We start from the raw sequence: 27,760 nt of genomic DNA on the forward strand, positions 1-27,760 counted from the left end.
TCTCTCTTTATGAAGTACAACTCTTAAAAAAAAAATATATTACCGTAAGCACAGTCTATACAAATATTTGTGTGCCAGAGAACGTTCAGAAGCATGTCACGCTACTCGAGACCACCCAATTCCTCTCTCTACGTTAGAAATGTCCCTGATAATTGCAGGCAAGTATCGAAAATCGAAAGGGCAGGTATATTTACTTTTCGCTTGCAGTTGTATCTTTTTTTATTTTTTCAACGAGTAGAAAATGTTCATGGAATCCTTGTGTTATTCGGAGAACAAAAACAAAATGGCAGCGGGAAAGCTGCGTCTTCAGTCCAGGGTTCATATAATAAGTTTGACGACAAAAATGGACAATCATTGAGGAAAAGTGGATTTTCAGACACTTACTCAAATTCGCAGAACGTAATCTTTGAAGACTGGGGAACAGAAGGAGAGAACTTGTGTATGCCCGACACTGGACGACCAAACATGGCCGTCTCAACAGTTGATTTGTCCTTTTATGATTATCCTGTATAAAAATAGACCTGCAGTGTAAGACATCGACCATGATATGTATGTTTTGGGGGTTGAGGTGCAGTGTAGCGTCTTTTGATGTCGAGTAACATAACGAAACGTCAAATTTTCAGGAATATGTCGTACACTTGGCAGCCCATATCGACGCTTTTCTACGAATTAAGGTCATGTCATAATGTTTTTCAGACTTGACTTACTCTGATGTCTTTTTTCATATAAATTCAAATTCTCACACAAGCATATGAACCTGTTTTCAAGTTCCATTTACGTTTTAGTCGCCTGGAATGCAAAGGAAGCTGGAAATGCCAAAATCGGATTAAGTTGAAGTATGTTTCTTTAAAGAAACAAAAAAATATATTAATAGTGAAGAAAGTGTTTTGATAGCATCATATCGTTCAAAATTCTTATCCTTTTGACCAATACGGACTGAAAAGTGTGAGATAGTCATGAAAATTTGACTTATAGTTCCGATTTTGACATTGGAATACGCTTCATAGTACACATACTGTTATTTCAGCAGTAAAATCTTTACCCCGAAACAAAAATATCAGGTTCAGTGTCTTGCATTGTAGGACTAGTATAAAGAAAAAAAATCAGAGAATGGAGGACACTATTAGCAGGGTGGGTGCCATTGGAATGCTTTATATTGGACTTCAGTTTTCAGTTGACACTTTTATTTTAGTGTTGTTTTATGGGTTAAATACGCTCAATGATTTATTTCCTGCTATGCAGTTACTTCAGATGCAATAGGGAGATTGATGATTTTTGTTATATTACATGTATTTGTTCAGGTCTGTCAGCAGGGCCAAGTGGTCTAAAGCGCTCACCGTTCCGGATCACTCCTCTCACCTCTGTCTACGTGGGTATGTGAGAAAGCCTGCCAGTAGCTTCTCATTGGTCGGTGGTTCTTCCCAGGGTTTTCGAGGGTTTTTCGTCCACCAGTTATACTGGCTGCCATGTATAGCCTATCTTGTGCTGAAAATGGCATTAAACTCAACTGTCAATGGAATTTCAGGATAAGGATTCATGGATTCTTCACAACTGAACTTGGGAGTTCCCAGCCTGTCATTGGCATACACATGGGAGCTCCCTCACCCTTCACTAGGTTAGAAGAAAATAAAAAGCATGTTCTCATTATTTTAATATCAGGATCGAGTTCTGAGCCATTTATAATATCACACTACAAAGAAGTACCTTTAAGTAAGTAGAATTGCAAGTCTAAACATGATACATTTACAGTGATACATTTTTCAGCCCCTACATCAATATTAAAAGCAAAAATTAACCACAGCAATAAAATTGGTCAATAATTGCACACATGCCAACCATTATGTAATTTAGGTATATCCCCCTTGCCAAAAAATCAGTAACTTGTTTTTTATTGCATCCCATTAATCCCATGGAGCATATTCTAGAAGAGACATCATCTACATAACTACAGTATAAGAGTACTCTTGTCCGTAGATTTGCATGCACTTTCTTAACATTATGTTCAATTTATAGCAGCTGTCCTATTTCCAAGAAACATGCTGGTTTCTACTTTAAAAATTTTGACCCTAGATTCTATTTATAGCAGCTGTATGGCTCAGTTAGCAGGGAACAGACTGGTTTTCTAAGTTTTAATCTTGCAGATTCTTTGTTCAAATTCATATTTGGTACAGAACCAGTCTGTAGGATATTTGGCGCTAAATCTCTAGATTTATTCAAGTTGATTGATAAGTGTGCTAGAGTGAAATGTTTTTCAAATAATTTCACAGATGGATTAAATAAAGACGAAAAACTAATTCGGTGATGAATACATGAATTACAGAACACAGCATTCCATTCTGGGGCAGATTCACACCTATTGCCTTTTTTGTAAAGGATTTTGATATTATTCATGGTGGTAAATTTGATGTGGAGCAACACTTGAAAACTAAAGAAATCTTGAATTATACTGACTCCAGTACTAAGTTAACTTCATTTTTTTTTTTTTACAGCAAATTAAATTGTGGACACAAATGTTCTAAATGCAGAGGTGTTATTAACTGAGTTCTTAATAGAACACGGACTAACCCTAGCGGTAAAAGACTGTTTTGGTCCTTCAATCAAATGGATGTTTCCTGATTCCAAAATTGCAGAATACATGCATGTGCAAGAGCAAAATTATCCAATATTGTTCAGAGTTTAGCTGAAGATACTTAACTTAAAATTGCAGAAGCCATGAAATTTGGTCATTTAGTCACCACAGATGAGATTTGTAATTATGATGACAAAAAGTTGTACTCATTTTGTGTAAGAGACTTTGATAATGAAATGGGCAAAGTCAGTGTACTCTTATTACCAGAATTAACAGTACATTCCACTGTAGAAATCATTTTTGATTTGTGTGATAATGTTTTGAATAAACATAAATTGGCAGAGCTGTATGGGGTTTTCAGCTTATAACACATCAGTGATAATTGGAATTCATAAAGGAGTTGCATTCTATATTTAGAAAAATGTCTCATCACTGTACATCGCAGGTTGTCTCGATCATTTTATGCACATTGCTGTGCGAATATCAGCCAATTAATTAGAAGGGCCTGAATTATCAAGTTAGCTTTCTACCTGAAAATGTACTTCATGTGGACAGAGTTGCTTTTTTTTCATCTTATTTCCCAGTTAAACGACCCAATTACTGGAAGATATAAATTTCCTCCTCTTTGTCAGGCTATGAAAAGAATTTTGGTTCTTGACCATTGGAATGCTGGCAGCGAGAGATTGTTCAGTACCGTTAACAAAAATAAAACTGAATTCAGATCCAGGCTGAGTAATCTAGTACTTAGTGCTCTGCTGGTGTGCAAAACAAAGTGTTTTGAAATGCAACATGAGAGTCTGTTGCTTTTTAAATCTAAAAGTGCTATATAAGAAAACTTGAAGTAGTAATTGATGTTAAAAGACAATAGGGGTAAAAATAATATTTTGTACACATGCTCATTGAATATATATCATGTTAAACATGGATTACTCTCTTTGTCCAATGGGATTTTCACTTTATCCTTGCTAGTGGTTTGCATGTATGTAATTGGTTTAAATCCAAGGAATGATGTCTGAAAATGCTGTGTAGTTTTGAGTACAAGTATAATAGCATCTCCATACATGGCATTACACTGTATCATATATATAATCCTGAATTACCATCACTAAATTAAGGAATGAAGAAATATACCAAGCAGCAGATACTCAAAATAAACTGATTCAGAATAAATGTGTTCATTTTTAAATAATTAAACAGTGTTCAGTGCCTTCAGAGGTGGCCCTAAGAAATAAAGGTGGGATATAACATGGGGTCTATACAAAAATGAATTATTCCTGAACATGTACGGTACCTAAATGAATGTAGACTGAGACTGCATATTTGAACTGTTAAGACAAATTTTAAAAAAATTATCACCTATCAAATGGAACTGTTGCCTTTTTGTTTTTCTTTATTTTCATCACAAGATCATTTCCTGATTAATGAAAACCGATTTTGCTGACTCATATTTAATTATAAAAGTACATTTCTGTACTCCTTTAAAAAGGTGTGTTGGTATTGTAGTGTTCTGTAAAAATCACATTTAAATAACTTATTGTATTTCAGTGATTTGACAGTATTATGACAGACAAAGATGATGATTATATATATTGATACTAATGATTTATATTTGCATCAGTTTAATTTAAACACCATTGGAACAAAATAGGGTGTCATTTATTTACCAATCAATGATAGATGCTTACATACACACTTAATAGAACAAGATTTCTTTGAAGTATTGTTTGATGTCATTGTCAAATTTGTGCAATTCAAAAATACTTGAAGTAACTTTCTTGTCTACACAATTTCATCCAAGCATTCACATGGGAACCTTTGAAAAAGAAGCTGAAAATTTGTGTTGTCCAATTTGTAGCAAATTGTGACTTGGTGGACATATCCAGATCAGTTACTAATCAATAATTGTAGCCAATATTTTGTGATAAAAATATTTGGAAAAGTGGACTTAGCTGTGGAAAATGCTCCCAGTATTCTCCTGTAACATATTTTTGAGGATGCTGTACTGTTGTACAACAACTGTGTTTGAAGCAAATTATTTCATCATTTCCATAATCTGACATGAAAATATGCAAACATATTGTAAAGTGACTGCTATGAACTTTTCTCACCCACTTTTTCTAATATTAGCCAACTTGACCTATTCTGGTTGGAGTACTTTCCAATCATTTAAATCTGATTTGTCACTATGCTTTAATTAAACTTTTGACATTTGGCAATAAATATTAATTAATATCGTGTAGAGTAGACTGCATTTTTAAATGTGTTGAATATACAAAACTCCTTGAAATGTTTTTATTGGCTAAATAATATGATACATTCAATGATGGTTCTTTATTTAGTAACCAATTTCGAATCACTGTCGTTTTATTCTTTCCTTGAGTAATGTTCATGCATTGGCAGTCTGAATGATGGTCACTAATGTCTCCAAACTCCATCAGTGATTGATATGCACAAGTACAATTAAGGTGCATTGGTCAGTTGATACATGCTTGCTCCGCCACTGATTTAGTGATTGCTCTAAAACTGGATGTGGAGGGGATTGCATAGAGAAGAACAATTTTGCATGAGTTAAACTCAATCATTATGGCTTGTACCCTGCTTCACCCTGGGGAGTGTAACTCTGCCATACGAAGACGGATCACTTTGATCGAATTTTCACAATTGTATTTTAAGTCATTCATTCATTATATCTTCAGTATCTTGGAACTGGTTTCACATATACTCATGAAAATTATTATATATATGCATCGCAGTAAGGGTAACTTGGCCATGTAAAGTCTAGGTCATTGTGTCCTTATTTGAATGATTCACTGAACCAGGTATTTTCCAGTATCTGCTACATCTTTGATGCCTTGGACCCTATTTCACCTACACATGATAATTGCCATGAAAGTTCATCACAGAAAGAGTAACATAGCCATATCAAAGCTCTAGCTTAACTTTGTAATTTGTTATACACAAATCTTCAAATTAACCTGTCTGGCATCATTTGTTGGCATTCAACAAATCATTGAAGCGACGCATTGTCATATTAGGTTTATTGTATATTCCCACATTAATTGTATTGCGATTACTACACATGATGAAATTAAATTTGTGGGTTTTCCACACAAAAAAGAACAAATACTGTTATCATATTTGTACAGTAACGCTTGTTATGAGAGACCACACCTTCTGCCAACAAAAAAAAAGTTTTCTCAAGACAGGTGTTCTCTCATAACAGGTTTGTACAAAATGACCAGTTTCGATGGTCCAGTTTCAGAACAAGTTAAAGAAAAATAACCACAATCACACGTTCTTCGCTAAAATATTGTATGCATTTATATAGCAGCAATAAAGATGTACTTTAATCGTTAAATCTGAAATCACATTTACATTTGAAGATCACATGCGCATACATTAGTATATGAAATTGTTTCTGATTTAATCCTCCTTTATAACATCCTAAATTTGTTTTACCGATGTTTATACTACTATTTTGCAAGTGTTCTGCTCTTTTTCACTTTTTTCAGTTGCGATAATTATTTTCTCCAGTGTTAAAATTTCTCATTTTGGATGTTCTTCCATTGTTACTAAGGTACTAGGAGTTGACATTAGTGCTCAGTTGTAAAATCAACTGAAAAGACAGTTTTGACTAGGCTTTGGGGAAAATATGGAAAATCTTTTCATTTGCATTGCATATCTAATAGTTATTGAAACAAAAATAAACAATTATCTCATCCAGAAACAGAATCATTTACTCAAAGACAACGGTCAGCAGCTTTATTCAGAGAAGACACGCAGGGATTAACTCTATAAACAAACTGTGTAACCCAGTCACACCAAGTTGAATAGATGATGGGTTGGTGGCTGAAATGTAATCACAGTAATATCAGGAAGAAAAAAAAGCCGCAACTCTTTCAACTGAATCCCACAAATGATTCTCACTTGCTGGTTTAATAGACAAAGATCGTATTCTTCCCCAGATGATATGGATTAACTCTAAAGACAAACAATATACACAACCACTACCTTATTTTCAGTGTTAAAATGGCAATGTACATTACCCTGGTTTATGGACTGTACCATCTGTCACTGTATACAAACCGGTAATCAGAACCCTTTTTTTCTTTGTTCTTTTCATGCATGATTTTGATCAGAACAATCTTTACTATTCAAGCGATCATTGTTACATAAACGGCACTGGTGTCTGTCTCTGTTCTCAGGATACTGTCATTAATTTAGATGGATACTGGGTATTACCTGTAGTTACGATAAAGCTGGGAACCAGGCTACATGTGTTCTACAGGTACTTTAGTCTGGTTTAAATTAAAATACTATAAGCATACCTACAAAATTTTCGATACTGATAGCCAGCCATTTTTTTAAAATGCAGTATAAGAGGTCATTGCATTAAATAAAGGTCGGTAGAGTTTATCCCTGGTATTGCAATGTGTTTGTTGGTAGCAGTGTCGAAATGCATATTTTGTCAAGACATTGTAGTCACTGCTCTTGTTCAGCAGGTGGTTGCTCATGACAGCGTTTATGTAATAAAATTGATCCATGCATTGTGATTGTGGTCGGAAATGAAAGGTGGCCGCTCATAGCAGAGGTCGTTCTTAAGTTTTCACTGTGCTACTATCTCTTTTTTAAAATAAATAATCACTTATTTTTGTTTTAATATTTGTTCTGTTTTTCTAGAATTAGAATATGTCTTTAAAATACATGTCAGATGTCTGAAAAATAAAAGATCATCTCAGGATTTCGACAAGACTCTTGTTTTAAGTTTCCAAGAAAGAATTTGGTTGGCACAATGACTTTTCTAGATCATTGATTTGATCTTCTATTTTTTTTAAAAAAAATTGTACATAGTAGTATTATACCCACTGTGACTTTCTGGGTAAAAACATACCAGTTGTTACTTTTTACACGCATGAAATTATTCACTGCTTGTCCTGACCAGAGTCGATTGAACCATTTCTAGCATGTAATCTTATGCTTCTTGAACTTTGATTTATGTGAAGATGTTTCCTTCCTTAGAGCTGAAGAACTGAGATCTCTTTTTGGGAAATATGGTCCACTGACAGATGTCTACATCCCATTGGATTATTTCACACGAAGGTCCAGAGGGTTTGCATATATACAATATCCTTTCCATGTAAGAAAGATTTTGGTGGTATGAATATCTATGCCTCAAAAGGTTTGAGGCATAAACACTTTTTTTTAATACTGAACCAGGAGTTCAGTGTTAGATAACCATTTTTTTTTTTTAGTTGATTAGACAAAAAAATGTGTTTCTATTTGGCCAATCAGCTCTATTTTTCTGTGCCGAACATATGCCCCCCCCCCATTTTTTTCCTTCTAAACTTCTGAAATTGATTTGTGCATTTAAATCAGCCAGTTTTCCCCAGTACTTAAAATGCTAAGTACATTATATATACTAATCATAATGTTTATTTAAAAATAAATTTAAAAAATAATCCTGAAATTGATTTGTGCATATAACTGAGCTGGTTTAGTCCAGTCCATGAAGCACTTAGTACATTATACACTGTAATCATTATAAGATATATAGAGAGTTAAAAAATAGTATCTACCTACCTTAATTCTAAAACCAGTGCAGTAAGAAACACATTTTTCTGACCTTAGTTTCTTTTACATTTTATTTAAAACTTGATAGTTTATATCTTATGTTCATTGCGACATCTAAAGTCTTGTGAAAAGATGCCATATTGTTTTGGTAAGATTGTTCTTTAGCTTTGAATGTACAACAGGGAACCACAATTCCTAGCCCAACTAGCTGAGACAACTGAAACTTGGTTGTGCAAGTGAAACTTCATTAGATAGTGTGGATTTTCCATGAATAAAAGTCAGTATTCTGTACTGACTCACAGAGCATCTTTTCAATTAAGTGAAACCATGGTCAGACCACCAAGTGAAGTTTCAACTGCTGTGTAAGTGCCGCATTTTTTAAAACGAGAAAATCGTGATTTTCAAGGCCAGTTTCCACATATCAGATTTAATGGGCTAGTTGGTTAAAACTTGACTTGTGTACCCTTGTGCATGGAAGTTATTTAATGCATTTCAGAATTTGCCAGAAAAGGTATGTTTTGTATTAAGCTTGTATATTTCATTTTCAGACTACTCAGAGATAGTTTTTCCTACACCCAAGTAGTTGAGATTTTCATTTTAGAATGTATCCAGCATTCACAAAGATGTGATCAAAGTTTTCAATGTTACCAAAGATTGAAATGCATACATGTAACAGCAGGAGCTGATATTCATTCAACTCAAAGGAAGTGTTAGTCCTTTTTTGCTTGGCAAATTCATTGCTTAATTTCAGTGACTAGATCCATAATTCAAGGTAATTTGCTTTGTATTAAGAGATTGTAAACCCTGATTTAAGTGAACGTTTTGAGAAAAACTTTTAAATCCTTTATTTAGATCTTGTTCAAAGTCACTTCACGTTTCAGTTTGAAATGGCTCATATTGTTTCATTCAAATCCCATATATGAATTTCAGTACGCAACATATGCCTACATGCTGAAATAAATTCTATATGCAAATTTTTAAGATACGTTCTTAGTGTATTTAAGATTTTATTTTGTGTGAATTGGCCTACAGATGTATTAAAGATCATATCTGAAGAACATCTTCACAAAGTAAATGTTTTCATGTATTTGATGCATCTTTGCATAAATTTTTTTAAAAAAATCTATGATTTACCACCATCTGTTTCCCATAATTCAACAATAAAGTAAGCTTGCACCTCCTTTACCTGCATTACCTCCCTTAGGTGTGACATCCTAATTGATAATGTGGAATGCAATCAGTACATGCTGAATTTTATTTGTTGAAAAAACTGGTTTTATGTGCTGGAGGTTGCTATTTGTGTCTGGGAACTAACAAAGTTGGCTTTTGTTCTCATTTCTGGAGGACAGAAACTGGATTGAATGTTTAAAATATTGTCTGACAAGAAGTTTGTAAGATCTTTTTGATTCAACAGACAGTGCTGGTAGGTACTTAACTTTTATCATCCTTGAAATGACCTTAATTTAGTTATCCATACTATCATTGTAACTATAATTGTGAGATTATAGTAGTTGTTGTTCTTGTTGTTACTGTGCTCTTTTGGTGCAGATTAGTTTTAAGACACGTTTATAGTGTAATAAGTAAAACTCTATCCCTTCTAGACTAATCTACTGTAGTTTGCTCCTAGGCTCGTTCATGCATCTCTTAAAAAACTTCCTGGGTTCATTCAATCACCTCTGTTTCCTAAAGATCATAGTTTGCTCATATTCATTTGTGGTTTTGACATTGTCTTTCAAATGTCTAAATCATATTAAGTTGGCTCTGTGTTTATCTATTACATCACTTCTGCTTTTTTGTCACAGGGAGGTAATGCATGCCTCGGCTTATTGTGACATTTTCACATGCAATAACTTGCTAATTAGACAAGATATTCTTGTGAGAATTGATTATAATGTTTTAGCAATTTGAATATTAAAAACAACTTTTAAAAAACCCATCATAAATTGACCTTTTAACTTTTTGATTAAGCCTTAATTTATGTACATGTACAGTAATGGTAGAAAAGACAGAATAGTTATTTTGACAGGGTTTGGGGAAACATGACATTGTGACTTCATTAACTTTGTACTTTATAGTTGGGAAACAATTGAACTTACATAACTTAAAAGCTTTTGTTCTCACAAGATGATAATGAAGAATTGGAAACTTGTGTCCTCCAAAGATATTGTCTACTTTCAAGTGCTGGATAATGTTGCTTATGAAAATCTCATGCAGTTTTGTCAGTTACTGATGGTTTACATTTCATTTTCTTTATCAGATATAAAAGTCAAGTCAAAGCATATTCAAAGTTACTAACAAGTCTTCGAACACCCAAGCATAAAGCAAAGCACCCCAAACAAGTTGGGAACTGGCTAATTCCACAGAGTAATGCCAAGGGTAGAATAAGCAAGCCACATGTTGGCATAGAGTAAAGATTAAAGTCAAGTCTTCTAAGTCCATGCAAGCTCTAAAGTCAAGTCTTCTAAGTCAACACAAGTATCAAAGCCAAGTCAGCTAAAATCCAAAAGTGAGCTTTAAAGTCGACTCTGCTAAGGTTCAGCAAGGCTTAAAGTCAAGTCTTTTAAAGTTGAAGCAAGGTTAAAGTCAAGGCATCTAAAGGCCAAGCAAGGCTTAAAGTCAAGACACCTAAAGGCCAAGCAAGGCTTAAAGTCAAGGCATCTAAAGGCCAAGCAAGGCTTAAAGTCAAGACACCTAAAGGCCAAGCAAGGCTTAAAGTCAAGACACCTAAAGGCCAAGCAAGGCTTTAAGTCAAGGCATCACAACTTCAAGCAAGGCCAGCTAAAGGTCGAGCAGAGGTTGTAAAAATATCTTTTACAAGTCAAGGCAAAGTTATTTGAACATCGAGTCACAGGGAATCAGAAATGAAAAAAGAATGGGTCTACAGAATGGTTATAGAGAAATGGTTCAAGGCAAAGAGCAAGGTCTACAGAGCTACAGGGTGAAAGGCTACATACTGCTCATGGGAAAAAGCATGTAGGTTGGTAGTAAATATAAGGAGCCCAAGTTTCATTTTCAGTCTCAAGTAAGACTTTATATCCATTTAAAGCCTGCTAGTGCAGTCCTTAGTGTTGATTACATAGTAATATATTTGCAACATAAATTGAATTTTGAATTTATCAATAACGGTTATAAATGCAATGATATATACACATACAGGGGAATCCTGCTATAACATTGCAGTTGGGGACCATGACTTAACTGCCTTTCGCATTATGTATTGAACTGCGTTATAACAAGAATTAATGCAAATTGTACAAATGTGTTGAGTATCTAACCATATTAAAGTAAGAATGATTGAAAATTAGATGAATGTGTACTGGGCAAGATGGGAATAAACAAAGCTAGTCAGTTGTGTAGTCATTTTACTAGAAGCTAATTTATAGATAGTCCCATGCAAGATGAAAGTTATTAATTGCTTTGTAGGAACAAGAGCTAATTTTATTTGTCAGCCTGACTGATGTTTCGAATAGTCAAGGAATAAGGGACAGAAGACAAAAATTTAGGAGCCATGGTGTGACTTTTACTGTTAATTTGTTATATGCTGAATGACGTTATAGCTGGATTCCCTTGTTATATAACAACAGTTACTTAAAGAACGGTGTATAATCATGTAGGGTAAATTTGTATGATAACTTAGAGAATGAATTTGAGGTCCGGAAAATTACCGATTTTTACAAAACAAATTTTAATTATAAAAAAACAATTAAAATTAAGGAATAACGGTATCATGCCCCACCAGAATAGATGGAGTACATGTAGTGTTACCCTTGTACATCTATACATATGTGGTGAGCCATGGTAGATCACATGTTAGGGTCATGGACTCATAATCCAAGTGTCAGGTGCTCCTATTTCCTATGCATATTTTAGGCAATAATTAATATGTTAAAATTCCCATTAAAACCAAGAACAACCCATTCACAACTTTGACAACATGATTCTGTTGCGTTTTTTTTGTTCAGTTTTCAGGCACTATGTTTGGGCATCTATGTTCCATGTACATATTTCTAGTTTTATAGAGTTAATAAGTATTGATGACACATTCTTGAGAAAATACATAAAAATGGTTTACAACATGGACATTTCACCTCAAGAACATTGCACGTTGATTTAAAATCCAACCGGTTGCTGACTCAAAACATAAAAGCCCTTAACTAGCCTACGTTTGAAGACCCACGAGATGCAGATGATGCTTTGTACCATTTGGACAGAACCAGATTCATGGGACGAGAGCTGGAGATTGAATTTGCCAGAGGAGACCGAAAAAGTAAGTTTTATATAAACCAAATAATCTGTCATTTATTTTGTCTTGCTGGTAACAGCCAATAGCACAATCTCGATGAGAACTGATTGGGGGATGTTCATAATGCGAGTCATGGGCTACACTTTCCAAAAAAGTGAAAATCCAGTATGTTGAAAATGGACCAAATTTTTAAAACAAAGTGCTGGTCAAAATGTGACTCCTGGAAACATGATTCACGCTACAGAAGTCTCTGACAATGTAGGTGACACTTTCTGGGTTTCATAATAGTAACACTGTTCATGGTAAGGTATTCATGTTACTTTATACCATAGTTGTTTTAAAAGGTATAGTACAATACTGCCTGGCCTCAAGGTGAAACAGATTTTGTATCATGCAATGTTTTCTTCACCACACCATTGTGCAAATCACCCATAAATGAATCAATCCTCTTTTTAAAATGATCAAGTGCCATTGTCCTTCAGCCAGGACATGCTCTTGTGGGATGTGATCTTAATAGATACCAAGTGGTATGCGCAAAAATTTGATTAAACATGGAGCAGTTTTTAAATAATTTTGATCGGATACAGATGTATCATCTAATCATGTCTGAATTGCTCGGTTACTATTTTTGTAAAATTAAACAGCATCTATTAAGCAGTCATTTTTAGTTTACTGGTTGACATGTTTAGACTGTACATATTCCCTTATTTATCTTAATCCTGTATACAGCAAAGATCAGGGTCATCCAGAAATAAATCTTATCTCTCTATATTCCATATTTCTTAATTGAGAGGTTACAAGCATTATTGTCGTGCAGTCACATCGCAGTAGTCTTAAAAATAAGAAAAATTCAGGTAACATATTAATATAACTGGCTCTAATGTGGAAAAAGCTTACCAGTAGCTTCATATGGGTCAGTGGTTCTTCCTGGAATTTTTCCATGTTCTTCCTCCACCATGTATAGCCAGACAATCATGTGTTGGAAAATGGTATGAAACCCACAAAGCCACAAATGTGCGTGAAACATGTTTTCATTTTTGCATTTTGAGTTAACCTGCCAATCCTTACAGTTTTGCCATAAGTCTTAAGAAAATGACCCTTAAATTATAGACTTGAGGAATAAAAGGAATTACTAGGGAAATATGATTCTTGTGGTAAAATCCTGATAATTGGCTTGTCTGTATTTGATTTGGATCTGTGTTTCATATTGGCTTTAGTTGAATTAGTATCCTAGACTTTACAATAGTACCTCAGATACTTTGTACTGTACATATTTTTCCATGCTAAGCATCTGAAGGATCAAACAGTTGATTACAGATCTTTTTTTGAAAACGGCATTCATCTACTGATATGTGTTAAAGATGAAAGTAAAAGATAAGCCTCTTAAAAAGTGTTAATTATCAGTACAGAAGAATAAAAAGGAATATTCAGATTTGAAGGGACAAAATTATGTTTATTGGACATGTCGATCTGAGTATATCAGATAGCAAGAGATATGGTTACTGCTGTCTTGTGAAAAGAAGAAAAAAATTCAAAGTATTACATAAAGTTGAGAAATAGCAACGACCCATTGAGCTTCATTTGGGTTTGGAACTTCAGTTGGTGCAACTGTACTAGAGATAAATAAAGTGTATGCACACTTTCCAAACTTTTCAGATGAATATAATGTTTACTGTTGATACATCAGTTTGGAATACCAAACTTTTTAAATTCATGTTTTAAAACTTGACAATAGCGTTACATGCCATTTTATTACACCTTAATGAAAACTGGTCAAACTTAAGGGGGAAAAAAAAGAAACTATCTTACTGAGACGATCTAGTTAGGGTTGGCAGGTCTGCTTAAGAATACGGTGCCAATTTTAGTTGTCTCCGTATCAAGTCTCTAAAAGGATTAAAATTCCATAAATAACATTCTCTTTTTTTTCTCCAATTACAAATGGGATTAATTCTCAATGGATTCATTTTATAAAAATTTTGCATTTCTGTATTAACCAATCATCATCTTCCAACCCTGTTCATACAATATTTTATCTATCTTACCCATTTCCTGACAGGTTCCCATTCTTTCATACAACTAGTACCACTAGTCCTTCAAATGGATGGTCACAACAGCGTGGATTTTAATAGCAGCATTATCTGACGTGTAGCTTTTCCTTTTTATGCTGTGAAACTTTGTTTTTTTCGGTGTTAATACTGTCTACCACCAAGTAGAAAATTGTCAACAAGACACTGTCCAAACCCACACCTCGTTATGTCCATGTGCAGAACAGTAATCTTTTTCAAGTAGGCCATGTTGATACATGTGTTATAGATCATGACCAGAGAAAAATTGCTTGTTGCAAGTCCTCAACTGCATTGCAGTCTTCCTGTCAATAGTATTATGTCTCAGTGTTACATTTATCCATTACATATTCTGTTGATATGCCAATAACCCCTGCCCTCTTGTAGAAATTAGAAGCCTTTATGTGGTTGGCGTACATCTCTTCTTATCAACACACAACTGGTTATAGATAAGTATTGCATGTTGAGAAAAAATGTGACCAGCTCAACCCTAATTAGTATTCCTTTTAAATAATCGATTAAACCTGTTTGGTGTTTCTGAGCTCTACTGGTCATAGACCAGAAGAGCATGTGGTATAGTCTGTCTTCAGTCCATTTGTTAGCAAAGTCTGTTATCTCATCTCTTCCTAAGCTGTTTTGTGGATTGCCAAGAAACTTTACAGACACATTCATCACATGGTCTAGTTGGTCCATAATGAAAATGATGCCGCTTAGACATCTTAAATATTTTGTTTTTGCAACTCCTGAACAGAAAAAGTCATATTGATGTGGGGTTTTCATGAAAGTGTCTAGTTAGTGTTAATGAAAATAATACTGATCTGTTGGCTGATATGGCCACCAGAGCAACCATCTGGAAAATCGTTATTTCTACTCTTACTGAATGGTCATATCAACATGGGGTTTTCACCCAAAGACTTACTGTACTGTCTACTTGGTTCTGAATGAAAATTGTACTGATCTGGCATCTGATATGTCTGCCAAAATGGCTATCTTGAAATTCTTTGTAATGCTACTCCTTCTGAATGAAAAGTAATATTGCCATGGGGTTTTCACATGACAACTTCTTAAGAACTTCTTAAGATGTTTAGTTGGTATTAAATGAAAATGGTGCCTGTCTGAAAATATTGTCATCACTACTCCTCCTGAATGGAAAATTGTACAAATATAGGGTTTTTACCTAGCCATTTTTTGCATCTAATTGGTATTAATGGAGTCATTCGGACATTCAGTATGCCTGCCACATCAGCCATCTTGAACCTTTTGTTACCGCTGCTCCTGTTGAAAAGAAGTTCTATTGACATGAGGTTTTCACCAGAATTTCTTACGATGTGGGGCCCTCCATCTCAAGGTAATATGCTCATTATATCTCCATGGGCCACAGGACACTTGACCCAGAGCAGTGGTGATGCCATGGCTCGTTTACTATCACCTCCTAATAAGGTTGCATCCTCCAGAAAGGCTGGAGACATAACATATCCAGGAAAGACCATGATAAGTTGTGGGCATTAGTGCTATGTGCTTTATGTCATCTTCTCCATTGAAGGATATGGTGATGCCCAGTCATTCTCTTTCTTGGTGGATAAGTCCTCTCAGTAGGAGGGAATGAACTTTTGAGGAGTAGATTGCCTCTCACTGAAAGAGGGAAATCTCACTTCTCACGTTCAGAGTTGTGTGACATTTACTGCCTCAAGAGAGAGGGGCATACCTTTCATCTCACAGCCTGGATAGCATGTTGCACCTTCTAAAGCAGATGATGAATTGGATGAACCAGGCAGTGACCACTCCTATTGCTGGTCATTAGCTGAAGACTAGTCCAGTCATCAGTTATTAGTCAGTGGTCAGTTTGCCTTGTTGACTGGTCAATATATGGTTGCCAGTCTTTCACCGGTAATTAATCAAAGACCATGTGGTACAAGGATAGGTTTGCATTGATTTTACCTTTCCCCACTCTATCATCATGCCCTGATGCAGTCTGTCCACTGGGTTCGGACCAAGGAAGGGGATTGGATCAGTATACCCCTCCTTTCCTATTATCCCAATGAATAGTTACTGGAGGTGGAGCCTTCTACCTCAGGGTCTTTTATGCTCCATAGGCTACTGGACCCAGTGTAGAGGTAATGCCATGGCCTGCGTTTTCCATCATCCAGTAGCATACACCAGAAAGGCTGGGAACATAGCAAGACATGGTTGCTGACAACCTGCTTGGAAGATGTTCACTAACCCACCTTCCTTTCATCGGGTTTGTGTGTGTGATAGCCCTAGGGATTTACACTCTCCTGTCATGCATACCTATCCCAAACGTCCCTACAGGTTCTTGTGTAGGTCACAGATGATGAGTGGGTCCTTTTAAATGTAAGTTACTGAATTAAGTTTCAGGAACTATTCCCTCTCAAAGACACCCATGTTGTTATTCCAGTTCCCCACATTCTCTCCCCACTTTTTACTCCTTAACCCCAGAGCCAATCATTATCAGTACCTGTATCCCCGAGACTCGCTGACACTACTTGCTGAATTTTATTAAGGGGGCTACTTGCCATAATGAACATACAAGTGATCCTTCAAAAACCACATGCCATTGACCTGTTTTTGTGAACAAAGAATTCTGAAGCAATTTGTGTTTTTTTTTAGGGGACAGTGGCTCCAGGGTTCCTGTTTTACTGGGAGAGTTTGTTTTACTGTGGGGGAGTTTGAAAATAGGGTACAATTTTTGAAACACATTAAACTAATATTACACCAAAATAACATTTTAGAAATGTTTAGGTTACTTGCATTTTGGATGACCATGGAATCAGTTTCTTCTCAGGTAACACTTTTTAAGAAGGATAAATGTTATTCATAAAATAAACACGGCCTTCCAAACAATTCTGCACATGATTGATACAACCTTGAAAAATCCTTTAATATGATTGCTCCTTGAATTTTTAATAAAGTTCATCATGAAATCCATTGAATTTGTTTGAATACTCCCTGAATATATTGGAGCAAAAATAAAAATGTTAAAACAATAAACTGTTGATTTTTTAATTTAATCTTATAGTTGACATAGTTGAAAAACTAATTTCCTACTTGCCTTGTGTACAAGGAAATTGAACTGATAGTTTTACCCTGTTCTCGAGATTAAAAAATGGTGGGGTGGCAGTATCTGAAAAAAAAGTTTTGCTCCACGCTAATCAAAACCATCTTGAAGATTGAACTTGTTTTTGATTAGGCATTACAGAATCTCATGTTCAAATTTAAGCTCTAGAGTTTTACAATTCCAAGTCTGGTTGCCTCCACTTGAAAAGATCAACAATGCCTCGGTGGTTAGCATGTAAAACTTAGTGTCCAAAAGGGTGTGATTTGATTTCTGCCGTTAGATCAGTTTGAGTAGGATACTGTGGTGTGCTGCTGGGCAAGGTTCATTGGTCCATTTGACATGGCACTGAATAACTTGTGCGTGTTGTGCCAAATAACACCAACCAGCATGAGAGCATTCAAGAGTTCATGGAATCACTTCTTAGAAGTTAATGTACCATTGATATGTTAAAGAAGAAAAACACCATTTTTTTAATTTTATTGTCACAGCACCTAACCAGATGAGGTCCAAAGAAAGATCCTCCCGACGAATGTCTCCCTATAGAAGTAGCCGCTACGATGATGATTATTATGACAGAAGATACAGGAAATCCAGAAGTCGAAGCCCAAGGTAAAATGTACTTGATAAATTGTACTTAAGGCAGTATAACATGTTAAAAGTGATTGTCAGCTTTTATATTTGCAAGCATTTTTTTAAATCTCCACACAGTTATGTTGGGAGAGGATTGTATGTTTGGCTTATTTGCTTGAGTGAGTCATTATCCTCATTAACTCTTGTTATTTCAACAGAAGCAACTCGGTGTTACTAGGTTATTATCACCCAATTTTCATACTTATGTCTTTTTAGCTGTTGAACCCTCACTATATTGGACCAAAATTTAACTTACATATGATACTGGTTATGTGGATACATTTTGTTATAGGTAACTTGACCATACCAAAACTGGGTCAGTTATATCCAATTTTCACATGACGTTTTTTGGTCAGCGATTATCAGTCCCTTCAATGGACTCTTGTTTACCAAGAACCATCAAAGTTTGGAATTTCTGTTACCACAACTCTTACTCACAAATGTTCAATTCAGTTAAAACCAGATTGATTGTCAGAATAAGTACAGCCAACATTTGTCAGAAACCTGATTTTATCTCTGCTAGTCAAAGAATAAAAGAGCTTATAGAATGCCAGTAGTGCATCATCCCTTGACTATTTCTCCACTCCCTAAACTATTTAGAGGATTGTAATGAAATTTTACAGGCAGAATGATTCCAAGACTTTGTACATTCTGAATGAAAAAGGTACCACTCAGACACATAGTATGGCCACTCCTGATGAATGAAATCTCAAACTGACATAACATTTAGTGAGGTTTTCACGAGAAGTCATCTTATGTCCAGATCATTCTGAGTGAAAATAGTGCCACTCAGACCTTCATTTTGGCCACCACAATGTCTGTTATATTCATTGGTGCAAAACCAAGTGTTGCCTGTCAGGTTCACATTTTAGTGCTGTAGTCAATGGCTGATCCAACCTTGCAGTAAAGAACAAAGTCATGCAATATACATGAACACATTTTTTAGCCAACCATTACATAAGAAATATCAAGTAACATTGTATGAGGCTCAAGCAGATGACTTTGGAATTTTTCCTATCCATGTTAATAAGCCTCTTTGAATGAGATTTGACATTAGGTATTGGGGCTTGGATACTTATTTGAAAGGGTATGAATTTAGAGGTATAATAGCACTAGCTGACACGCTTTTCTTTACATATTCAGTCTGTCATGTAGACAGCAAAAGTGTTACTAGGCAACAAGCAACATTGCTTGTACGTAATTTTACATATATATTAGTGGACATTTTACAATTTTTTCTGGAAAAACGATTATGAGACTGCAGAAGAATAGTTTTAATGTCCATTTCTTGGAAAAGTGGAAGGTCCAAATGACATCTGCCAATTTTATTTTTTTAGTCCGACTGGGAAATTTGCAGGTCTTGGACCTCTGAGCGCTGTTATTTTCAGGCCCTGATGGGATGGGAAGAGTATGCAGAGCTTTTGGAATAAGCAGTAAAATGCAGTGAAATTCACAAGGGCAAGCGATTGCAATAGCTTGAGTTAGTTATTTTTCCAGTTTTGCTGTTTATCCAGCAGTTATTGTGAAAAGTGCAGAATTTCATATGTGGATTAAGATAATCTTGAATCTAGAGTTTATGCATAAGCCACTTGTAAAATCTTTCAATCTTACAGATTATATCACAGTTCAGTTAATAATTTATGTTTGGATTGATGATGATGTGATCAAGACTTGATGCTTTTTATTTAACTTCCCATATGCTGAATTTATCCAACTTGTGGACAGGTCTAATTTTTATGCAATGCTTTTAATGAAAGTTGAAAATCTATGCCTGAGAACATGGATCCAAGATGTGCATTAGGCCTTGATATATACAGGTATTCAAGATGCAAGTAGTAGTAGGTGAGTTGATGCTCTGCCTTCAAAATGGGTCAGCCAGAAACATTGCCAATAGCAAGCATTAGAGACTTTCCATGTTTTTATTTTTTTTTTGCTGAAGATATTTTTAATTAAAGCAATTTTGTTTGTATTGGTTTTAAAACCATTATTTTATTTACTTGCTAAGCTAACTTTTTTTCTGCACATTTCATTACTTTTGAGTTAGCAATTAATTACAGAAATGTATACTTGTGCTTATTATTATTATTATTATTGGTACAGTGAAAATGTTTAGTAGACTAGAGATAGAAATCTCCTTTATTATCTCAATGGAGATTATCCTCAAGTTATTCAGAATAGCATCTTGTGTCAGAATAGTTGAAATTTTTCCTGAGCTGTATGTGTAGTTCTTTTTTTCAGTGTGTAATTTAAAATGTGTACATATTGAAAAAGTAAGGAGACATCAGTAGCAGGTGCTTGATATAAAACATAAATATTTGTTCCAGAATTTATAGCAGCTCTAGACAAGACGACGTTACCATCAATATTTGGAACATGCCATGTGTGGTCATATTGATATAGTGGCTCTAAGGATACATTTGAGAGGAACTAATTTAAATGTTGGGATTAAATGGTCCATAATATTTTCAGGTATTCCAGATCCCCTAGTCCATATCATAGGAGAAGTAGTCGGTAAGTTCAGGCAATTTTGTGTGCAGCTCCTACTAATGATGAAAATAAATGGTGAAATCTGTAAAGGACACTTGTACCTCAAATGTTTTTCCTTTGTAATTGGGTCTCATATAGTAAAAGTATGAAGAGGTTAATAAGTGCTGTGCTATATGTGCAAGTCCCCAATATATACGAATGTATATTGTCTAAGAGTGGTATCACTACTGTTCCTGAAGCCACAGCAGGGAAGGAGGAATCACTTTCTCATCTGGATCTCAAAACATAATGAGGCAAAGGTGTGCAGTAAAATTTTTCTTCTAATGACATTTTGTATTAGGACATTCACAGAGTGCCCAACTTTTAATTAAATTGTAAAAGCATGTATTACGTACATAGGGTCACCAGTACTTGCTGGGAACCTTGGATGATGGCAGACCCAGTTGTCAAATATCTTATGAATTATCTCAGATCTAAAACAAAATAGACAGTGTCTGCATTTTAAAAATATTTGATACTTCATTAAGAGCATAATGTGAAATGCCAGTACAAAAATGCAGAGTAACTAGTGGGATCAGTGATATATCTTAAATGTAGGAGAAAGGGTGTTCTGAAGACTTCCTTATGTTGATTTTTGTTTTCTATTTTTAGGAGGTCTCGCAGTAAAGGAAGGTGAGTTTTTATTGATATCAGATACAAAGTAAAACCTTTTGAAAAGGAAACTCTTATAAAGATGTCAACAAAAGAGAAATTATGTGGCACTTGTAATATGTAAATGCTTTTTGGTTTTGTGAATATTGGCGGAGAAGATTAAGCATCTAGGGCAATGTAAATATTGTATTATAGTAATAGTCATGTAGGTCATAGATGCAGTAGAGTTTCTGAGCAATGGGTGTGAGTTTGGGGGAATTTGATTATACATACCTTTAAATAGCAATTATTCACTTTTAATTTGGATCCTCATACATCCATGTTCATTTGAGAGGTCACTATTTACACATCCCGAGAAGTATATATGACAGTGTTAAAGTATATTTACATTTTTGGATGGGATCAACCAAAAGGTGTGATCAGGTAGAATCCTGATTGAGTGTCACATGATGTGATGTCACAGTGAAAGTTGTGCATGTTGATAAAAAAATTCATTTTACCCTATATTGTGATGATTAGAGTCAACGTGCTCTTGACCCATTTTAGTATGTGGTCACCATTGTAAAAGTCTAGAAATTGATCATTTTCGTCTGGAAGTTTCTTGATAACACTTAAGGTGCAGATCATTCAATAATTAAATTTGAACAGACTTTGGTTAAGCAAAATTTGTATTGTTAAACAACAATTTATATTTAAGATGAGTAAATGTGCATAAATGACCTATATGACCTTTACTACAAAGTGCAGCAATTCATGGTCTCAGGGCAAGCTAGGTTACTGCCATTCATTGTCTAACAAAAAATGTCACAATAGTTTGATTAATATATATATCTTCAACAGACATTTTAATCATTTTAGAATTGTTAATGATGAACAGTTGATATCAGATTCAAAATTTAAACCTTTTTGAAAATAACACTTTCACTTGATCCCATCCAGTAAAGATGGATCATTCAGGGTCTTCATAAAACCCAAAGTTCATACATTCTTCAAGAAGATTGCTTTCCATTTTCTTGGTCAAGTACTTAACTATGATTCTTCAGTAGTTACAAATTCATACCAAAGAGAGCAGACTGGGCTCTGTTTGTATTTACTTAAAAGTGATGCTAGAAGGGTCACAGAATAACTTATGAAAAACAATCACAAACCTAAATTCAAGTTGCTGACATCCAAGTTTTATAATTCTCTAATAGCTGGCGGAGTAAACTTTATTCAAGGGAGTAAAAATGTTTAGTACCTGCCTGATGAGGTTAATTTGTAGAAATTGTTCAGCCCCTGTGATTTCACATCATCGGATTTGTGCAGAATAACTTTACAAAGAAATGTTGGATTTTTCAGCCAAATTTTTTGCACCTTTTCATTAACAAGACCATAAAGAAGTTAGATTTCTAGCATTCCACATCCTCAGTTAACAGAAGGTCTGCCTGGGCTTGACCTTTCCAATAACTTGATTTTTCCAAGACAAGTTCCTCTTTTTAAATATCCTGAAAAGCAAATTATAGTTGGTTGTGATGAATCTATCATTTTGTCAAGATTTTGTTTCAGTTTCTGAAAGTTATACAGGTGTTTGCAGGTGAGACATGTTTTATGGCTGTTTTCTTTACTATAAATGACTTATAACTGATTTTTCAGAAGATCCTACACTCGTTCCAGAAGCAGATCTAGGTCTGATGACCGAAAGAGGAGCCCTTCACCCAGAAGGTAATAATTTCACAAAACCTACTTTAGGAGCATCAGTCATGATGGGTTGAATACACCAAAGAATTTGTTTCATTGATTTATGATGCTGGAATCAATTACGGTACATTCTTGATCATCTAGATTATCTGTACAAGAAAAAAAATCATATCTCTCCAAACCACTTTGTCTTGGTACTGCAAGTTCTTGTATTATTGAAACTGATAATCTCAAACCATCTTAGTGGTTGTGGTAGAGGTGCTTTTGTTCATTCAGCCATCTGTCCATGCAGTTAGGTTTTGTATGTATAAAGTTTTCGGGTACTTTCTTGAGGTATGTGTGTAAGTAGTAGCACCTGTTTCTATAGTAGGCCCATTTGTATGTTACAAATAGTAGGATCTGTTGAAGGCGCAATATGATGATAGTCTAGGCCCTCTTGTATGATATAAATAGTACACTGTATTGAAGGTACATTATAGTTGCCTAATTTCTAATTATTTTACACAAGAGAACCAGATCTGCTATTGGGGGAATAAAACTTTACTAAATGTTTTGAGATGCACACGTAAGCTAGTATGGGCTGTTTCATTTAAACAAGCATAGTACTCAGGGAAGGCAGTTTTTAAAAAATATGTCAGGGTACATAAATTGCACAGAAATCATATAAAAAATGAAAAGAAAATTCAAAATTGCATCAATGGGTTGAGTACCCAACATTATAAGTGCCTTCCCTGGGTCCCAGGTGTTTTACTGGAACAGCTGTAAATGGATTTAATTTCTTTAAATTATTAATTTCTTAAACTTCAGTCTATGGTTGGCAAGAAAATATTACTTTCATTTTTATATCCTGTAGTTAATTTATTATTGGCAGGATAGCAGGCCACTCCTATTGCATAAGTGGTGAGAGCATCCACCTTCAATGGGGGAGGTCACGGGTTCGAATCCCGGCTGAGTCATACCAAAGACTTATAAAACAAGGTTCCCATGCTACCGACAAATTGGAAAAAGTAAGATGAAATGATAATTTTTTCCAGACTGTAAAAAGTCCATGAATTTTGCAAATATTGATGAATGTCAAGATCCGGGAAATTTCTGCCACCACTTGACACCCAAAGCAATGACGTAATTGAGTCGTAACTAAACTGATCGGGAGTTAAATTTATCAAGTTATAACCAGAATATTCAGAGGGTGCAGAATGGATCATTTAGATGCTTGCAATAAACATATATGCTGAGCCAATCCAAATGCTCAGTGGATTAGATTTGTTGAGTAGACTTTTATTTTCAAACTCGGCTCGATATCCGTATCTTTCGTTACATAGAAGGAATGAAAACCAGTCTAGCATCACAAGAGTCCAACATGGCTGTGGCAAAGCATAGCCACTTACCGGATGGACAAGAAAACTTAAACGTTAGATCGAGTGATACATTCATGAAATCAATATGAAAATTACTTTTTTTCTCAGAAATTGTGAGTATTAAAATCGTTATATCTTTAATCTGCTGAAAGACAAGATACAACTACGGCTTTGATGCATTGTTACCTGGTACTCGCGATTTGAATTGCTTGTCGCATGAGTACACAAATCTAACAACCCATATTTTCACAAGTTTTAGAGAGAAGAAAAAATTATTAAATGAAAATCGTATGTTGCTTGTAATAAAAATACAAAAATGAAAGAACAAATTCTCCATATTTATATATTCCTAGAACAACTTCTGGAGTTTTGTTGTATTACGTGACTACTATGTTGACATGTGCTCTCTGCTTTATAAATTAGACTGGCCAGGTTGCTGACTTTTATAAAAAGTATCTGACTTTCATTTAATATAATTGAATTTCTGTAAAACAAAAGGAGTTTGTTGTTGATATCACATGACTAATGGACTTCCTATGTCGTCGTTTGAGATTTGTGAAGTTATGTGACTAGTAATGCAAGTGGCAAGTACAGGGTCAGGTTTCATCAATGTCGTAGTTTCATCTAGTCTGTCAGCGGATTAAAGACATAATGTTTATAATGCTTGACATTTCTGAGAAAATAAATCATTTTTCAACAGTTTGATATAGGTTTAAGAAGATATAACATTAAATTTGCTAGGTCCACTTGTAAATGACTACTATATGTCGCTACCGCATGGTGGCGGCATATTCCAAATATTTTATATGCAATTGCAATTACCCCCCAACCTACTTGTCCAAATATGAAAAATTGGGTGGGAATATTCAGGGAAAACCCAGATTAGAAAACAGACTGCAATTCATTTTAAGCCAAATTTGTTGTCCAGATTGTTGAATCTCGGAGCTGAAATGAGAAATTTTCCTCCCTTGTATTATATATTAAAAAATGATACGAGTGCTTGTATCAATACAGGCTTGGGGACTCGTTTAACGAATTACAAAAAGACAAGTTGATTCTACAGAATATTCAGTTCTTGTTTATAGAACAGTATAATTTTGAAGGTCTTTAGTCAAAATTTAAATCAACCCGTTTGAAAATGTTTTTTCAATGTATTTTAAACCAGATCGTCGTAAGGAGATTATGTTTGAAAAATCTACTTTTGGATTTTATTGGTACAGATTTAGGGTTAAACTCTTTTTGTTGCAAGACAAGGTTTTAATTAGTTATGTTCATTGTTTTTATATATACTGTAATAGGAAATGTTTACTTTCTATAAGATGCATAAATATATATTTCCTTATATTTAAAGGTTTGAAAGGAAACAAAACTAATTTTGTTCATTAAGTTGTTCCCACTTGGCAACATAATGCAGGTCAGCAAAATAATGTTAAAATTTTTATTCTGTACATTGAAATGACTTTACATGCCAATTTATAGGAATATAATCAAACTTGTTTCATGTGATACATTTTGTGGTTTTGTACACAATCATCTTTTCTGACTTTGATGTCTTTGGAGAGTCTTAAAAGAGAAACATCTTTAGATTTAGAAAATGCATGTTTTATAATCTAAAATGTTCTTTAATTCCATTCAGTATGTTCATATGTACTGAAAAAATAAATTTCATCCTGGAAAAACCCAGGAAATGGCCTGGAAATTTATCCTTAGAAAAGTGTGGGAACCATGATAAAAATGGTACTAGCAGCTGCCTCGCTAGGTGCTCAGCATTAAAAGGTTAGTGTTAGGAATGGTTGTCCTGGTGTCAGGATAATGTAATTATGTGGGACATGATGCTATGTGTCTGCAGCATGATGCCCCAGTGCTAAACATCACTATAAACTGTCACACTGCAGACATCATAGCGATATGACTGAAAAACGGTTAGAGCTACGTTTAAAATTCAAAATGCACACCCACAGCTTACCCTTGTTTCAAGTGCAGTTGAAGGTTTGATGGGCCATGATTTTTAAAGCATATTTCCTCTACACAATTTTTGTTTGCCTAAAATTGCAGTAATCAGTACTTTTTCATACTAAATATGGTGTCATTGTGCAACTGCTGACAGATTTACTCTGCTTATTTATTGTGAATTAAGAAGTTCTTTATGATTTTATGATAGATGACCTTTGTTTTCAGATCAAGATCCTATAGCAGATCTGTATCAAAGTCCCCAGAGAGAGGAGAGTCCAACAAGCGCAGCAAGAGTAAGAGCCCTTCTGGCGCTGATTGATTCACCAGATGTGCACACTTTTTCTGTACAGGAACAAAGCACATCATCAGAGACTAAAGAAAAAAAGAACAACATATGGATCAGTGTGTTGGCTTTTGAACATCATTTTGAAGCATTTTTATGGTGAATATCATATAACAGCTTAAGCATCCTTACTGTATTAGATCAAAGCCATTATTTTTAGACAACTAGATTCCAAAGATCAGAACTTCTTATGACTTCAGCACCTATCCATGCAAACGAAGAAAAGGGATATATCGGGTTAAAGTTGATCTTTGGTAAAGACAAATTTGTTTTTAATTTTAGCTTAAGAATACATAAGCCATTGATACAGTCCTACCTATAGCAATGTGAAAATGTGACTTCTAGAAAAGAAATGGTTTTGATTAATTGGCAGGAATGGTCTCATTTTCAATACTTTTATCAAAGCAGTAGAGAAAATCTGCTAGAGCAAATCTATTGCCAGTTTTAAAATACGACCACTTACATCAAATTACTGGTGGTTGTTTCTGTAAAGGGAATAACAAGATGTAAATTTACATTCTTATTTGTAAGGCACACTATCATCTATGGTGTATAAACATTCATGTCTCATTATTGCAAGTATGTATCATTCATTCATTTGTATTGTAGTAAATCAGTTCTATTATCAGTTGAGATGGTAAAACAGTTTACACAGAATATTCAAGCTTCAAAGATGCATTATGCTTTAGAATTTAACGAATTCAAACCAGAGAAGTGGGATTTACTTAGGAGTAGATAACATTTTCAAAAAATAATTATCCATGACCTGATATACCATTTCCTGTAGTTATCTTATAATTGTCATAAAGCAAATTAGATACGAAAAGAGCTCCACACACACTGATCACAAGAAGTCGTGAGGTTTTATTTTAGCTTGAAGTTTTTAATCCTTCACAATGCATTCTTTTCCATACACTAATAAATTGGTGAATCAATTACTGGCTTGTTTTCTTTCACTCTGATGGTCATAGATATAGTTTCCTATATAGTATGCATGTGATATATATACTACATTTTAAAGTCTTTGTAATTTTGCTGTTTTCATAGTGCAACGACAGTCGGCGAGTTGGATAGTGAATGAAATGGGTTGCAATATTGAAAGTACAGTGTATCTTTGAAGTTTCTAAATATATGGATGG

The 27,760-nt window shown here is 34.7% G+C and overlaps 1 protein-coding gene across 2 annotated transcripts; it reads left to right on the forward strand.

The window, feature by feature from the left end:
• Positions 1 to 27,556, forward strand: LOC149794733 (serine/arginine-rich splicing factor 10-like). Of its 2 annotated transcripts, XM_089964352.1 has the most exons (8): positions 1 to 158; positions 7,589 to 7,693; positions 12,304 to 12,407; positions 18,011 to 18,131; positions 20,622 to 20,663; positions 21,291 to 21,311; positions 22,923 to 22,991; positions 26,504 to 27,556. In XM_089964352.1, exons 1-8 carry the CDS (start codon positions 94 to 96, stop codon positions 26,595 to 26,597), a joined length of 621 nt encoding a protein of 206 aa, XP_089820478.1. In that variant the 5' UTR covers positions 1 to 93; the 3' UTR covers positions 26,598 to 27,556. The 2 variants fall into 2 exon arrangements, with proteins under 2 accessions (XP_089820478.1, XP_089820479.1); XM_089964353.1 differs by lacking the exon at positions 20,622 to 20,663.
• Positions 27,557 to 27,760: the final 204 nt, after the last annotated feature.

The sequence above is a fragment of the Sinohyriopsis cumingii genome, chromosome 7 (assembly GCF_028554795.1).
Source record: "Sinohyriopsis cumingii isolate HCF-2022 chromosome 7, ASM2855479v2, whole genome shotgun sequence".
NCBI lineage: Eukaryota > Metazoa > Mollusca > Bivalvia > Unionida > Unionidae > Sinohyriopsis > Sinohyriopsis cumingii.